Source organism: Oncorhynchus mykiss, chromosome 28 (assembly GCF_057628025.1).
Source record: "Oncorhynchus mykiss isolate SJ-2025 chromosome 28, ASM5762802v1, whole genome shotgun sequence".
In the NCBI taxonomy this organism is placed as follows: Eukaryota; Metazoa; Chordata; class Actinopteri; order Salmoniformes; family Salmonidae; genus Oncorhynchus; species Oncorhynchus mykiss.
In genome coordinates this window covers 6,856,445-6,871,485 of record NC_143049.1, presented here as the reverse complement: position 1 = coordinate 6,871,485, position 15,041 = coordinate 6,856,445, and the positions used below count along the sequence as shown (strand labels likewise).

Here is a 15,041-nt window from a genome sequence, read left to right as displayed (position 1 = left end):
GGAAGAGAGACAGCGGAGAGAGACACAGAGGCAGGGAAAGACAATGAAAAGGGAAGAGAGACAGCGGAGAGAGACACGGAGGCAGAGAAAGACAATGAAAAGGGAAGACAGAGAGGGGGAGAGACGGAGGCAGAGAAAGACAATGAAAAGGGAAGAGAGGAGAGACGGAGGCAGAGAAAGACAATGAAAAGGGAAGAGAGGAGAGACGGAGGCAGAGAAAGACAATGAAAAGGGAAGAGAGAGAGGGGGGAGAGACGGAGGCAGAGAAAGACAATGAAAAGGGGAGAGAGAGAAGAGAGAGACGGAGGCAGAGAAAGACAATGAAAAGGGAAGAGAGAGAGGAGAGACGGAGGCAGAGAAAGACAATGAAAAGGGAAGAGAGAGAGAGAGAGGGGAGAGACGGAGGCAGAGAAAGACAATGAAAAGGGAAGAGAGAAAGGGGAGAGCGACGGAGGCAGAGAAAGACAATGAAAAGGGAAGAGAGAAAGGGGAGAGCGACGGAGGCAGAGAAAGACAATGAAAAGGGAAGAGAGAGAGAGGGGAGAGCGACGGAGGAAGAGAAAGACAATGAAAAGGGAAGAGAGAGGGGAGAGACACGGAGGCAGAGAAAGACAATGAAAAGGGAAGAGAGAGAGAAAGGGGAGAGACGGAGGCAGAGAAAGACAATGAAAAGGGAAGAGAGAGAGAAAGGGGAGAGACGGAGGCAGAGAAAGACAATGAAAAGGGAAGAGAGAGAGAGGGGAGACACGGAGGCAGAGAAAGACAATGAAAAGGGAAGAGAGACAGGGGAGAGAGACACGGAGGCAGAGAAAGACAATGAAAAGGGAAGAGAGACAGGGGAGAGAGACACGAAGGCAGAGAAAGACAATGAAAAGGGAAGAGAGACAGCGGAGAGAGACATGGAGGCAGAGAAAGACAATGAAAAGGGAAGACAGAGAGGGGGAGAGACGGAGGCAGAGAAAGACAATGAAAAGGGAAGAGAGGGGAGAGACGGAGGCAGAGAAAGACAATGAAAAGGGAAGAGAGGGAGAGGAGAGAGACGGAGGCAGAGAAAGACAATGAAAAGGGAAGAGAGAGAGAGGAGAGAGACGGAGGCAGAGAAAGACAATGAAAAGGGAAGAGAGAGAGAGGAGAGAGACGGAGGCAGAAAAAGACAATGAAAAGGGGAGAGAGAGAGAAGAGAGAGACGGAGGCAGAGAAAGACAATGAAAAGGGAAGAGAGAGAGGAGAGCGACGGAGGCAGAGAAAGACAATGAAAAGGGAAGAGAGAGAGGGGGGAGAGACGTAGGCAGAGAAAGACAATGAAAAGGGGAGAGAGAGAGAAGAGAGAGACGGAGGCAGAGAAAGACAATGAAAAGGGAAGAGAGAGAGGAGAGACGGAGGCAGAGAAAGACAATGAAAAGGGAAGAGAGGAGAGAGAGAGGCAGAGAAAGACAATGAAAAGGGAAGAGAGAGAGAGAGAGAGGGGAGAGACGGAGGCAGAGAAAGACATTGAAAAGGGAAGAGCGAGAGAGAGGGGAGAGACGGAGGCAGAGAAAGACAATGAAAAGGGAAGAGAGAGAGAGGGGAGAGACGGAGGCAGAGAAAGACAATGAAAAGGGAAGAGAGAGAGAGGGGAGAGCGACGGAGGAAGAGAAAGACAATGAAAAGGGAAGAGAGAGGGGAGAGACACGGAGGCAGAGAAAGACAATGAAAAGGGAAGAGAGAGAGAAAGGGGAGAGACGGAGGCAGAGAAAGACAATGAAAAGGGAAGAGAGAGAGAAAGGGGAGAGACGGAGGCAGAGAAAGACAATGAAAAGGGAAGAGAGAGAGAGGGGAGACACGGAGGCAGAGAAAGACAATGAAAAGGGAAGAGAGACAGGGGAGAGAGACACGGAGGCAGAGAAAGACAATGAAAAGGGAAGAGAGACAGGGGAGAGAGACACGAAGGCAGAGAAAGACAATGAAAAGGGAAGAGAGACAGCGGAGAGAGACACGGAGGCAGAGAAAGACAATGAAAAGGGAAGACAGAGAGGGGGAGAGACGGAGGCAGAGAAAGACAATGAAAAGGGAAGAGAGGGGAGAGACGGAGGCAGAGAAAGACAATGAAAAGGGAAGAGAGGGAGAGGAGAGAGACGGAGGCAGAGAAAGACAATGAAAAGGGAAGAGAGAGAGAGGAGAGAGACGGAGGCAGAGAAAGACAATGAAAAGGGAAGAGAGAGAGAGGAGAGAGACGGAGGCAGAAAAAGACAATGAAAAGGGGAGAGAGAGAGAAGAGAGAGACGGAGGCAGAGAAAGACAATGAAAAGGGAAGAGAGAGAGGAGAGCGACGGAGGCAGAGAAAGACAATGAAAAGGGAAGAGAGAGAGGGGGGAGAGACGTAGGCAGAGAAAGACAATGAAAAGGGGAGAGAGAGAGAAGAGAGAGACGGAGGCAGAGAAAGACAATGAAAAGGGAAGAGAGAGAGGAGAGACGGAGGCAGAGAAAGACAATGAAAAGGGAAGAGAGGAGAGAGAGAGGCAGAGAAAGACAATGAAAAGGGAAGAGAGAGAGAGAGAGAGGGGAGAGACGGAGGCAGAGAAAGACATTGAAAAGGGAAGAGCGAGAGAGAGGGGAGAGACGGAGGCAGAGAAAGACAATGAAAAGGGAAGAGAGAGAGAGGGGAGAGACGGAGGCAGAGAAAGACAATGAAAAGGGAAGAGAGAGAGGGGAGAGACGGAGGCAGAGAAAGACAATGAAAAGGGAAGAGAGAGAGGAGAGAAACAGAGGCAGAGAAAGACAATGAAACGGGAAGAGAGAGAGGGGGACAGACGGAGGCAGAGAAAGACAATGAAAAGGGAAGAGAGAGAGGAGAGAAACAGAGGCAGAGAAAGACAATAAAAAGGGAAGAGAGAGAGGGGGAGAGACGGAGGCAGAGAAAGACAATGAAAAGGGAAGAGAGAGAAAGGGGAGAGACGGAGGCAGAGAAAGACAATGAAAAGGGAAGAGAGAGAGAGGGGAGAGACGGAGGCAGAGAAAGACAATGAAAAGGGAAGAGAGAGAAAGGGGAGAGACGGAGGCAGAGAAAGACAATGAAAAGGGAAGAGAGAGAGGGGGGAGAGACGGAGGCAGAGAAAGACAATGAAAAGGGGAGAGAGAGAGAGGGGGAGAGGCGGAGGCAGAGAAAGACATTGAAAAGGGAAGAGAGAGAGAGAAGGGAAAGACGGAGGCAGAGAAAGACAATGAAAAGGGAAGAGAGAGAGAGGGGAGAGACGGAGACAGAGAAAGACAATAAAAAGGGAAGAGAGAGAGAGGGGAGAGACGGAGGCAGAGAAAGACAATGAAAAGGGAAGAGAGAGAGAGGGGAGAGACTGAGGCAGAGAAAGACAATGAAAAGGGAAGAGAGAGAGAGAGGAGAGAGACGGAGGCAGAGAAAGACAATGAAAAGGGAAGAGAGAGAGGAGAGAGACGGAGGCAGAGAAAGACAATGAAAAGGGAAGAGAGAGAGGAGAGAAACAGAGGCAGAGAAAGACAATGAAAAGGGAAGAGAGAGAGAGACTGAGGCAGAGAAAGACAATGAAAAGGGAAGAGAGAGAGACGGAGGCAGAGAAAGACAATGAAAAGGGAAGAGAAAGAGAGAGAGAGAGGGGAGAGTCGGAGGCAGAGAAAGACATTGAAAAGGGAAGAGCGAGAGGAGAGAAACAGAGGCAGAGAAAGACAATGTAAAGGGAAGAGAGAGAGGAGAGAAACAGAGGCAGAGAAAGACAATGAAAAGGGAAGAGAGAGGAGAGCGACGGAGGCAGAGAAAGACAATGAAAAGGGAAGAGAGAGAGGGGAGAGAGACACGGAGGCAGAGAAAGACAATGAAAAGGGGAGAGAGAGAGAGAGAGGGGGAGAGACGGAGGCAGAGAAAGACAATGAAAAGGGAAGAGAGAGAGGGGGGAGAGACGGAGGCAGAGAACGACAAGGAAAAGGGAAGAGAGAGGAGAGCGACGGAGGCAGAGAAAGACAATGAAAAGGGAAGAGAGAGAGGGGAGAGAGACACGGAGGCAGAGAAAGACAATGAAAAGGGAAGAGAGAGAGGGGGAGAGACGGAGGCAGAGAAAGACAATGAAAAGGGAAGAGAGAGAGAGGAGAGCGACGGAGGCAGAGAAAGACAATGAAAAGGGAAGAGAGAGAGGAGAGAGACGGAGGCAGAGAAAGACAATGAAAAGGGAAGAGAGAGAGGGGGGAGAGACGGAGGCAGAGAAAGACAATGAAAAGGGGAGAGAGAGAGAGAGAGAGACGGAGGCAGAGAAAGACAATGAAAAGGGAAGAGAGAGAGGGGGGAGAGACGGAGGCAGAGAAAGACAATGAAAAGGGGAGAGAGAGAGAGAGGGGGAGAGACGGAGGCAGAGAAAGACAATGAAAAGGGAAGAGAGAGAGAGGGGAGAGACGGAGGCAGAGAAAGACAATGAAAAGGGAAGAGAGAGAGAGGAGAGAGACGGAGGCAGAGAAAGACAATGAAAAGGGAAGAGAGAGAGGGGAGAGAGACACGGAGGCAGAGAAAGACAATGAAAAGAGAAGAGAGAGAGGGGAGAGAGACACGGAGGCAGAGAAAGACAATGAAAAGGGAAGAGAGAGAGGGGGAGAGACGGAGGCAGAGAGACGGAGGCAGAGAAAGACAATGAAAAGGGAAGAGAGAGAGAGGAGAGCGACGGAGGCAGAGAAAGACAATGAAAAGGGAAGAGAGAGAGGAGAGAGACGGAGGCAGAGAAAGACAATGAAAAGGGAAGAGAGAGAGAGAGGAGAGAGACGGAGGCAGAGAAAGACAAGGAAAAGGGAAGAGAGAGAGGAGAGAGACGGAGGCAGAGAAAGACAAGGAAAAGGGAAGAGAGAGAGGAGAGAGACGGAGGCAGAGAAAGACAAGGAAAAGGGAAGAGAGAGAGGAGAGAGACGGAGGCAGAGAAAGACAAGAAAAAGGGAAGAGAGAGAGGAGAGAGACGGAGGCAGAGAAAGACAAGGAAAAGGGAAGAGAGAGAGAGGAGAGAGACCGAGGCAGAGAAAGACAATGACAAGGGAAGAGAGAGAGAGGAGAGAGACGGAGGCAGAGAAAGACAATGAAAAGGGAAGAGAGAGAGAGGGGAGAGACGGAGGCAGAGAAAGACAATGAAAAGGGAAGAGAGAGAGGGGAGAGACGGAGGCAGAGAAAGACAATGAAAAGGGAAGAGAGAGAGGAGAGAAACAGAGGCAGAGAAAGACAATGAAACGGGAAGAGAGAGAGGGGGACAGACGGAGGCAGAGAAAGACAATGAAAAGGGAAGAGAGAGAGGAGAGAAACAGAGGCAGAGAAAGACAATGAAACGGGAAGAGAGAGAGGGGGAGAGACGGAGGCAGAGAAAGACAATGAAAAGGGAAGAGAGAGAAAGGGGAGAGACGGAGGCAGAGAAAGACAATGAAAAGGGAAGAGAGAGAGAGGGGAGAGACGGAGGCAGAGAAAGACAATGAAAAGGGAAGAGAGAGAAAGGGGAGAGACGGAGGCAGAGAAAGACAATGAAAAGGGAAGAGAGAGAGGGGGGAGAGACGGAGGCAGAGAAAGACAATGAAAAGGGGAGAGAGAGAGAGGGGGAGAGGCGGAGGCAGAGAAAGACATTGAAAAGGGAAGAGAGAGAGAGAAGGGAAAGACGGAGGCAGAGAAAGACAATGAAAAGGGAAGAGAGAGAGAGGGGAGAGACGGAGACAGAGAAAGACAATGAAAAGGGAAGAGAGAGAGAGGGGAGAGACGGAGGCAGAGAAAGACAATGAAAAGGGAAGAGAGAGAGAGGGGAGAGACTGAGGCAGAGAAAGACAATGAAAAGGGAAGAGAGAGAGAGAGGAGAGAGACGGAGGCAGAGAAAGACAATGAAAAGGGAAGAGAGAGAGGAGAGAGACGGAGGCAGAGAAAGACAATGAAAAGGGAAGAGAGAGAGAGAGGAGAGAGACGGAGGCAGAGAAAGACAATGAAAAGGGAAGAGAGAGAGGAGAGAGACGGAGGCAGAGAAAGACAATGAAAAGGGAAGAGAGAGAGGAGAGAAACAGAGGCAGAGAAAGACAATGAAAAGGGAAGAGAGAGAGACGGAGGCAGAGAAAGACAATGAAAAGGGAAGAGAAAGAGAGAGAGAGAGGGGAGAGTCGGAGGCAGAGAAAGACATTGAAAAGGGAAGAGCGAGAGGAGAGAAACAGAGGCAGAGAAAGACAATGTAAAGGGAAGAGAGAGAGGAGAGAAACAGAGGCAGAGAAAGACAATGAAAAGGGAAGAGAGAGGAGAGCGACGGAGGCAGAGAAAGACAATGAAAAGGGAAGAGAGAGAGGGGAGAGAGACACGGAGGCAGAGAAAGACAATGAAAAGGGGAGAGAGAGAGAGAGAGAGGGGGAGAGACGGAGGCAGAGAAAGACAATGAAAAGGGAAGAGAGAGAGGGGGGAGAGACGGAGGCAGAGAACGACAAGGAAAAGGGAAGAGAGAGGAGAGCGACGGAGGCAGAGAAAGACAATGAAAAGGGAAGAGAGAGAGGGGAGAGAGACACGGAGGCAGAGAAAGACAATGAAAAGGGAAGAGAGAGAGGGGGAGAGACGGAGGCAGAGAAAGACAATGAAAAGGGAAGAGAGAGAGAGGAGAGCGACGGAGGCAGAGAAAGACAATGAAAAGGGAAGAGAGAGAGGAGAGAGACGGAGGCAGAGAAAGACAATGAAAAGGGAAGAGAGAGAGGGGGGAGAGACGGAGGCAGAGAAAGACAATGAAAAGGGGAGAGAGAGAGAGAGAGAGACGGAGGCAGAGAAAGACAATGAAAAGGGAAGAGAGAGAGGGGGGAGAGACGGAGGCAGAGAAAGACAATGAAAAGGGGAGAGAGAGAGAGAGGGGGAGAGACGGAGGCAGAGAAAGACAATGAAAAGGGAAGAGAGAGAGAGGGGAGAGACGGAGGCAGAGAAAGACAATGAAAAGGGAAGAGAGAGAGAGGAGAGAGACGGAGGCAGAGAAAGACAATGAAAAGGGAAGAGAGAGAGGGGAGAGAGACACGGAGGCAGAGAAAGACAATGAAAAGAGAAGAGAGAGAGGGGAGAGAGACACGGAGGCAGAGAAAGACAATGAAAAGGGAAGAGAGAGAGGGGGAGAGACGGAGGCAGAGAGACGGAGGCAGAGAAAGACAATGAAAAGGGAAGAGAGAGAGAGGAGAGCGACGGAGGCAGAGAAAGACAATGAAAAGGGAAGAGAGAGAGGAGAGAGACGGAGGCAGAGAAAGACAATGAAAAGGGAAGAGAGAGAGAGGGGAGAGACGGAGGCAGAGAAAGACAATGAAAAGGGAAGAGAGAGAAAGGGGAGAGACGGAGGCAGAGAAAGACAATGAAAAGGGAAGAGAGAGAGGGGGGAGAGACGGAGGCAGAGAAAGACAATGAAAAGGGGAGAGAGAGAGAGGGGGAGAGGCGGAGGCAGAGAAAGACATTGAAAAGGGAAGAGAGAGAGAGAAGGGAAAGACGGAGGCAGAGAAAGACAATGAAAAGGGAAGAGAGAGAGAGGGGAGAGACGGAGACAGAGAAAGACAATGAAAAGGGAAGAGAGAGAGAGGGGAGAGACGGAGGCAGAGAAAGACAATGAAAAGGGAAGAGAGAGAGAGGGGAGAGACTGAGGCAGAGAAAGACAATGAAAAGGGAAGAGAGAGAGAGAGGAGAGAGACGGAGGCAGAGAAAGACAATGAAAAGGGAAGAGAGAGAGGAGAGAGACGGAGGCAGAGAAAGACAATGAAAAGGGAAGAGAGAGAGGAGAGAAACAGAGGCAGAGAAAGACAATGAAAAGGGAAGAGAGAGAGACGGAGGCAGAGAAAGACAATGAAAAGGGAAGAGAAAGAGAGAGAGAGAGGGGAGAGTCGGAGGCAGAGAAAGACATTGAAAAGGGAAGAGCGAGAGGAGAGAAACAGAGGCAGAGAAAGACAATGTAAAGGGAAGAGAGAGAGGAGAGAAACAGAGGCAGAGAAAGACAATGAAAAGGGAAGAGAGAGGAGAGCGACGGAGGCAGAGAAAGACAATGAAAAGGGAAGAGAGAGAGGGGAGAGAGACACGGAGGCAGAGAAAGACAATGAAAAGGGGAGAGAGAGAGAGAGAGAGGGGGAGAGACGGAGGCAGAGAAAGACAATGAAAAGGGAAGAGAGAGAGGGGGGAGAGACGGAGGCAGAGAACGACAAGGAAAAGGGAAGAGAGAGGAGAGCGACGGAGGCAGAGAAAGACAATGAAAAGGGAAGAGAGAGAGGGGAGAGAGACACGGAGGCAGAGAAAGACAATGAAAAGGGAAGAGAGAGAGGGGGAGAGACGGAGGCAGAGAAAGACAATGAAAAGGGAAGAGAGAGAGAGGAGAGCGACGGAGGCAGAGAAAGACAATGAAAAGGGAAGAGAGAGAGGAGAGAGACGGAGGCAGAGAAAGACAATGAAAAGGGAAGAGAGAGAGGGGGGAGAGACGGAGGCAGAGAAAGACAATGAAAAGGGGAGAGAGAGAGAGAGAGAGACGGAGGCAGAGAAAGACAATGAAAAGGGAAGAGAGAGAGGGGGGAGAGACGGAGGCAGAGAAAGACAATGAAAAGGGGAGAGAGAGAGAGAGGGGGAGAGACGGAGGCAGAGAAAGACAATGAAAAGGGAAGAGAGAGAGAGGGGAGAGACGGAGGCAGAGAAAGACAATGAAAAGGGAAGAGAGAGAGAGGAGAGAGACGGAGGCAGAGAAAGACAATGAAAAGGGAAGAGAGAGAGGGGAGAGAGACACGGAGGCAGAGAAAGACAATGAAAAGAGAAGAGAGAGAGGGGAGAGAGACACGGAGGCAGAGAAAGACAATGAAAAGGGAAGAGAGAGAGGGGGAGAGACGGAGGCAGAGAGACGGAGGCAGAGAAAGACAATGAAAAGGGAAGAGAGAGAGAGGAGAGCGACGGAGGCAGAGAAAGACAATGAAAAGGGAAGAGAGAGAGGAGAGAGACGGAGGCAGAGAAAGACAATGAAAAGGGAAGAGAGAGAGAGAGGAGAGAGACGGAGGCAGAGAAAGACAAGGAAAAGGGAAGAGAGAGAGGAGAGAGACGGAGGCAGAGAAAGACAAGGAAAAGGGAAGAGAGAGAGGAGAGAGACGGAGGCAGAGAAAGACAAGGAAAAGGGAAGAGAGAGAGGAGAGAGACGGAGGCAGAGAAAGACAAGAAAAAGGGAAGAGAGAGAGGAGAGAGACGGAGGCAGAGAAAGACAAGGAAAAGGGAAGAGAGAGAGAGGAGAGAGACGGAGGCAGAGAAAGACAATGACAAGGGAAGAGAGAGAGAGGAGAGAGACGGAGGCAGAGAAAGACAATGAAAAGGGAAGAGAGAGAGAGGAGAGAGACGGAGGCAGAGAAAGACAATGAAAAGGGAAGAGAGAGAGAGGAGAGAGACGGAGGCAGAGAAAGACAATGAAAAGGGAAGAGAGAGAGAGGAGAGAGACGGAGGCAGAAAAAGACAATGAAAAGGGAAGAGAGAGAGGAGAGAGACGGAGGCAGAGAAAGACAATGAAAAGGGAAGAGAGAGAGAGGAGAGAGACGGAGGCAGAGAAAAACAATGAAAAGGGAAGAGAGAGGAGAGAGATGGAGGCAGAGAAAGACAATGAAAAGGGAAGAGAGAGAGAGAGGAGAGAGACGGAGGCAGAGAAAGACAATGAAAAGGGAAGAGAGAGAGAGGAGAGAGACGGAGGCAGAAAAAGACAATGAAAAGGGAAGAGAGAGAGAGAGAGGAGAGAGACGGAGGCAGAGAAAGACAATGAAAAGGGAAGAGAGAGAGAGGAGAGAGACGGAGGCAGAGAAAGACAATGAAAAGGGAAGAGAGAGAGAGGAGAGCGACGGAGGCAGAGAAAAAACAATGAAAAGGGAAGAGAGAGGGGGAGCGACGGAGGCAGAGAAAGACAATGAAAAGGGAAGAGAGAGGGGGAGAGACGGAGGCAGAGAAAGACAATGAATAGGGAAGAGAGAGGGAGGAGAGAGACGGAGGCAGAGAAAGACAATGAAAAGGGAAGAGAGAGAGGAGCGAGACGGAGGCAGAGAAAGACAATGAAAAGGGAAGAGAGAGAGGAGCGAGACGGAGGCAGAGAAAGACAATGAAAAGGGAAGAGAGAGAGAGGAGAGAGACGGAGGCAGAGAAAGACAATGAAAAGGGAAGAGAGAGAGGAGAGAGACGGAGGCAGAGAAAGAGAATGAAAAGGGAAGAGAGGAGAGAAGGAGGCAGAGAAAGAGAATGAAAAGGGAAGAGAGAGAGAGAGAGGAGTGAGAAGGTCAAAGATGAGGGTAGGCAAAGGGAAGGGAGTGTGAAGAGAGCGTGAAAGAAGAGCAACAGAGTGATAGACAGAGGCGAAAGGGCAAGAGATGGGTTGCAGAGTGAGGAGAGGAATTGGGAGAGAGTGGTAACAGTGTTAAGAAAGCTGTGACTGCTGTCTACGCTGCTTCTGCTTTGTAACACTCACACATACACACACACCTCCAGGGCTTTCCTCTGCTAATTGGCTGAGCCCTTTTTATAAATGAGGGTGGGATGTGTGTATGTGTCAGGGGGCAGGGGAGTGTGTCTGAGGTGCAGAGGGCGTGGGACTTGCAGGCTCTAGGGAGGAGGCTGAATGTCTTATTGGTGGGCGTGGAGGGAGCCCTGGAATCCTCTGAGTCTGCTCCACTGATTCAGCGCCACTGGAGGACAGAGGACACACACAGAAAGACGTGCAGTGGCAAAGACACAAACTCTTTCTCTCACACATACACCAGACAATCAGACAGACCGCTAGAAACTCAGAACTCAAGGTCGAGCTGCTGAGAGGAAAGGAGGGGAAATGAGAAGTGAGGAAAAAAGGTGCAGGAAGGGATATGGAGGGGAGAAAGAGAGGGATGGCAAGATGGAGGGAGGGGGAGAGGACAAGGAGAGTATAGAGAGTCAGAGGAGAGGGAGAGTAATGGACTTGATGGGGAGTAGAGGAGGTGAAAGACATTAGAGAACAACATTAGAATGAAAGGCAGGAAGGAGAGGTGGTTGAAGGATTGGAACAGGGGAATGAATATAGTCCAGAGAGAGAAGAGTGAGGACAGGGGAGAAAGGGAATAGACATGAATACAGGAACGAATCAAAGAGACAAGGGGAACAAGGGAACACATCTAGGAAAAGAAACTGGCATGGCAAAAGAGGGTGAGATGACAAAGAATGAGTTAAGATTACACATTAGCATTCCATTAGTATTCTACAATTGCTACCAATACTCATGGACCAGGCACAATACCAACCATAAAACATGGAGCCCAGAGAGGATTGACATTATCTTTCATTTAAGACAATCTCTTTCACCCACCTGTCACCTACACTCCCTCGCTGACCTCTAGGTCATCAGGCTGTACACCTGTCACCTATACTCCCTCTCTGACCTCTAGGTCATCAGGCTGCTGATTATACTACACACCTGTCACCTATACTCCCTCTCTGACCTCTAGGTCATCAGGCTGTACACCTGTCACCTATACTCCCTCTCTGACCTCTAGGTCATCAGGCTGCTGATTATACTACACACCTGTCACCTATACTCCCTCTCTGACCTCTAGGTCATCAAGCTGTACACCTGTCACCTATACTCCCTCACTGACCTCTAGGTCATCAGGCTGCTGATTATCCTGCACGCCTGTCACCATCGTGCACCAGCGTCTTTTGACACTCCATGACCTCCTTGATTATCTTCCCTATATCTGTCACTCCCCTTGGTTCTTTCCTCAGGTGATATTGACTGTTTCATGTTGGTGCGTTTGTTTCGTGTTTATTTATTAAAACACTCACTCCCTGTACTTGCTTCCCGACTCTCAGCGCACTCATTACACCAGCGCTTCCCCTCTCTATCCTCTGACTGGGATAATCAGTCAAAGATGGCTTTTACATGGTTGAGATCCCACCCATTCACACACACCTCCCCCTCCTCTCTTTCTGGTGTAATGAATGAGAGGCTCTGTGGTTTTAGAAGTAGGTATCTAGGATTTAAGGGTGAGTTTTTACAGCACAGAGCTGGCCAAGGGGAGACACAGCTTCATGAATGGCTATAAACCCAGAGTAGGGAAGGAAGGAGAGAGACAGGCAGAGAGACAAAAGATAAGAGAGGAGATAAAGCCTGATGGATGGTCGTGGAATGAGAGGAATGGAGAGAAGATCAGGAGGATACTGGGCAGCATAGGGCTGGTGTGGTACACAGTCACAGTGAAGGCTTCTCCTGGATGCAGCTGAAACACACTGTGTGTGTGTGTGTGTGTGTGTGTGTGTGTGTGTGTGTACATACAATTAACATCCCATCATGCTAAGGGTCATGTATAATAATGCTGGGCAGGCCATTATTTTAGCCATTATTTTGGCTACCATGGCTATGCCCACATAGGATGACAATGGCCCCATCCATAGGGCACGAGTTGTCACTGAATGGTTGGATGAGCATGAAAATGATGTAAACCATACGCCACGGTCGTCTCAATCACCAGATCTCAAACCAATGGAACACTTATGGGAGATTCTGAGCAAGACCTGAGAGTGTTTTCCACCACCATCAACAAAACACCAAATGATGGGATTTATCGTGGACGAATGGAGTCACATCCCTCCAATAGAGTTCCAGACACTTGTAGAATCCATGCCAAGGTGCATTGAAGATGTTCTGGTGGCTCATGGTGGCACAACGCCCTACTAAGACACTTGCAGAATCTATGCAAATGATCGTTGAAGCGGTTCTGGTGGCTCGTGGTGGCCCAACGCCCTACTAAGACACTTGCAGAATCTATGCCAAGGTGCATTGAAGCTGGTCTGGATCATGATGGCACAACGCCCTACTAAGATACTTGTAGAATCTATGCCAAGGCGCATTGAAGCTGTTCTGGCTCGTGGTGGCCCAACGCCCTACTAAGACACTTGTAGAATCTATGCCAAGGCGCATTGAAGCTGTTCTGGCTCGTGGTGGCCCAACGCCCTACTAAGACACTTGTAGAATCTATGCCAAGGCGCATTGAAGCTGGTCTGGATCGTGATGGCACAACACCCTACTAAGATACTTGTAGAATCTATGCCAAGGCGCATTGAAGCTGGTCTGGCTCGTGGTGGCCCAACGCCCTACTAAGACACTTGTAGAATCCATGCCAAGGTGCATTGAAGCTGTTCTGGCTCGTGGTGGCACAACGCCCTAATAAGATACTTGTAGAATCTATGCCAAGGCGCATTGAAGCTGTTCTGGTGGCTCGTGGTGGCACAACACCCTACTAAGATACTTGTAGAATCTATGCCAAGGTGCATTGAAGCTGTTCTGGATCGTGGTGGCACAACACCCTACTAAGATACTCGTAGAATCTATGCCAAGGTGCATTGAAGCTGTTCTGGCTCGTGGTGGCCCAACGTCCTACTAAGACACTTGTAGAATCTATGCCAAGGTGCATTGAAACTGTTCTGGCTCGTGGTGGCACAACGCCCTACTAAGATACTTGTAGAATCTATGCCAAGGTGCATTGAAGCTGTTCTGGCTCGTGGTGGCACAACGCCCTACTAAGACACTTGTAGAATCTATGCCAAGGTGCATTGAAGCTGTTCTGGCTCGTGGTGGCACAACTCCCTACTAAGATACTTGTAGAATCTATGCCAAGGCGCATTGAAGCTGTTCTGGCTCGTGGTGGCCCAACGTCCTACTAAGACACTTTATGTTGGTTTTCTTTATTTTGGCAGTTACCCGTTGTTGGCCATATCAAATTGAGTGATGGTGGAGAACCTTTTAAAAACTCTGTTTGTGTGGCTTATTTTATGGAATTAAAGGATGTTAGCCGATTGCCTTGCTTCAACCACTGGGCCAATCACAGGCTGGATTAATGGGAGGCATGTATGAATGTAATCCATCAGAGAGATGCTGGCTCTGGTCTGACCTTATTAACGGTCACTGACCTTATGAATGGACATATTCAACCCTGTAATTATGCCAGCTGAATAAAGGACGAGCAATGTGTGTGTGTGTGCGTGTGTGTGTGTGTGTGTATGTACGTGCATGTGTGAGAGTGTAGGAGCAGGAGCAGGGTCGACAGCAATGTCACAGCTATCTCAACAGAGGTGACAGACACAGTCATATCTCACACAGCAGGGCCCACAGCCATCACACTGCTGGGAGCACTAAGGCAGCTGACCTGGAAGAGTCAAAGATAATACAAAGGACACACACTCTGTCACCAGAAATAATGTTCACAATCACTCAGTCACAACACAGAGTACATTCACACAACAAAACATCATATCATAAAAAAAGGTTATGCTTCCTGCCATGGTCTCACACAATGTAAACATATACTGTACACACACACACACAGTAACCCCCATGTGTGTTTCAGCTGCATCCAGGAGAAGCTTTCACTGTGTACCACACCAGCCCTACGCTGTCCAGTCTGTCCAAACCAGTGGTGCTGTGGACCCAACAGGACGTCTGCAAGTGGCTAAAGAAACACTGTCCTCACAACTACCTAACCTATGTAGAAGCCTTCTCCCACCACGCTATCACAGGTAATGTGTGGCCTTCTCCCACCATATACTATCACAGGTAATGTGTGGCATTCTCCCACCATATACTATCACAGGTAATGTGTGGTATTCTCCCACCATATACTATCACAGGTAATGTGTGGCATTCTCCCACCATATACTATCACAGGTAATGTGTGGCATTCTCCCCCCATATACTATCACAGGTAATGTGTGGCCTTCTTCCACCATATGCTATCACAGGTAATGTGTGACCTTCTCCCACCACGCTTTCACAGGAATGTGTGGGACCAGTTCATGCAGGGCTCTGAAAAGGCTTATCCTGAGAAACCAAATCCCAAAAAGTTGTATAGTTCTGTTTAGTTCTGCTTCCATAGCTTAGCTTTTCAACTGTCGGATTTAGGAAGCGGGTTACAGTCTCTCACTAGCAGATGTAAAGACCATTCATGCAATGTGAGCTAAGAAAGAAGGAACTCAGTGTTTTTGGGAAAGAAAGGGAAGCCTATGTACACTTGAAGTCAGAAGTTTACAATCACTAAGGTTGGAGTCATTAAAACTCGTTTTCAAC

At 49.3% G+C, this 15,041-nt stretch overlaps 1 protein-coding gene across 1 annotated transcript in view; it reads left to right on the top strand.

Annotated features, from left to right (window-relative positions):
• The window catches only part of LOC110508394 (sterile alpha motif domain-containing protein 10), a 107,278-nt gene that overhangs the window by 66,133 nt on the left and 26,104 nt on the right, over positions 1-15,041 (top strand). The window contains exon 3 of the mRNA XM_021588899.3: positions 14,326-14,494. Coding sequence (XP_021444574.2) covers positions 14,326-14,494 — 169 coding nt within the window. The remainder of the gene's footprint in view (positions 1-14,325; positions 14,495-15,041) is intronic.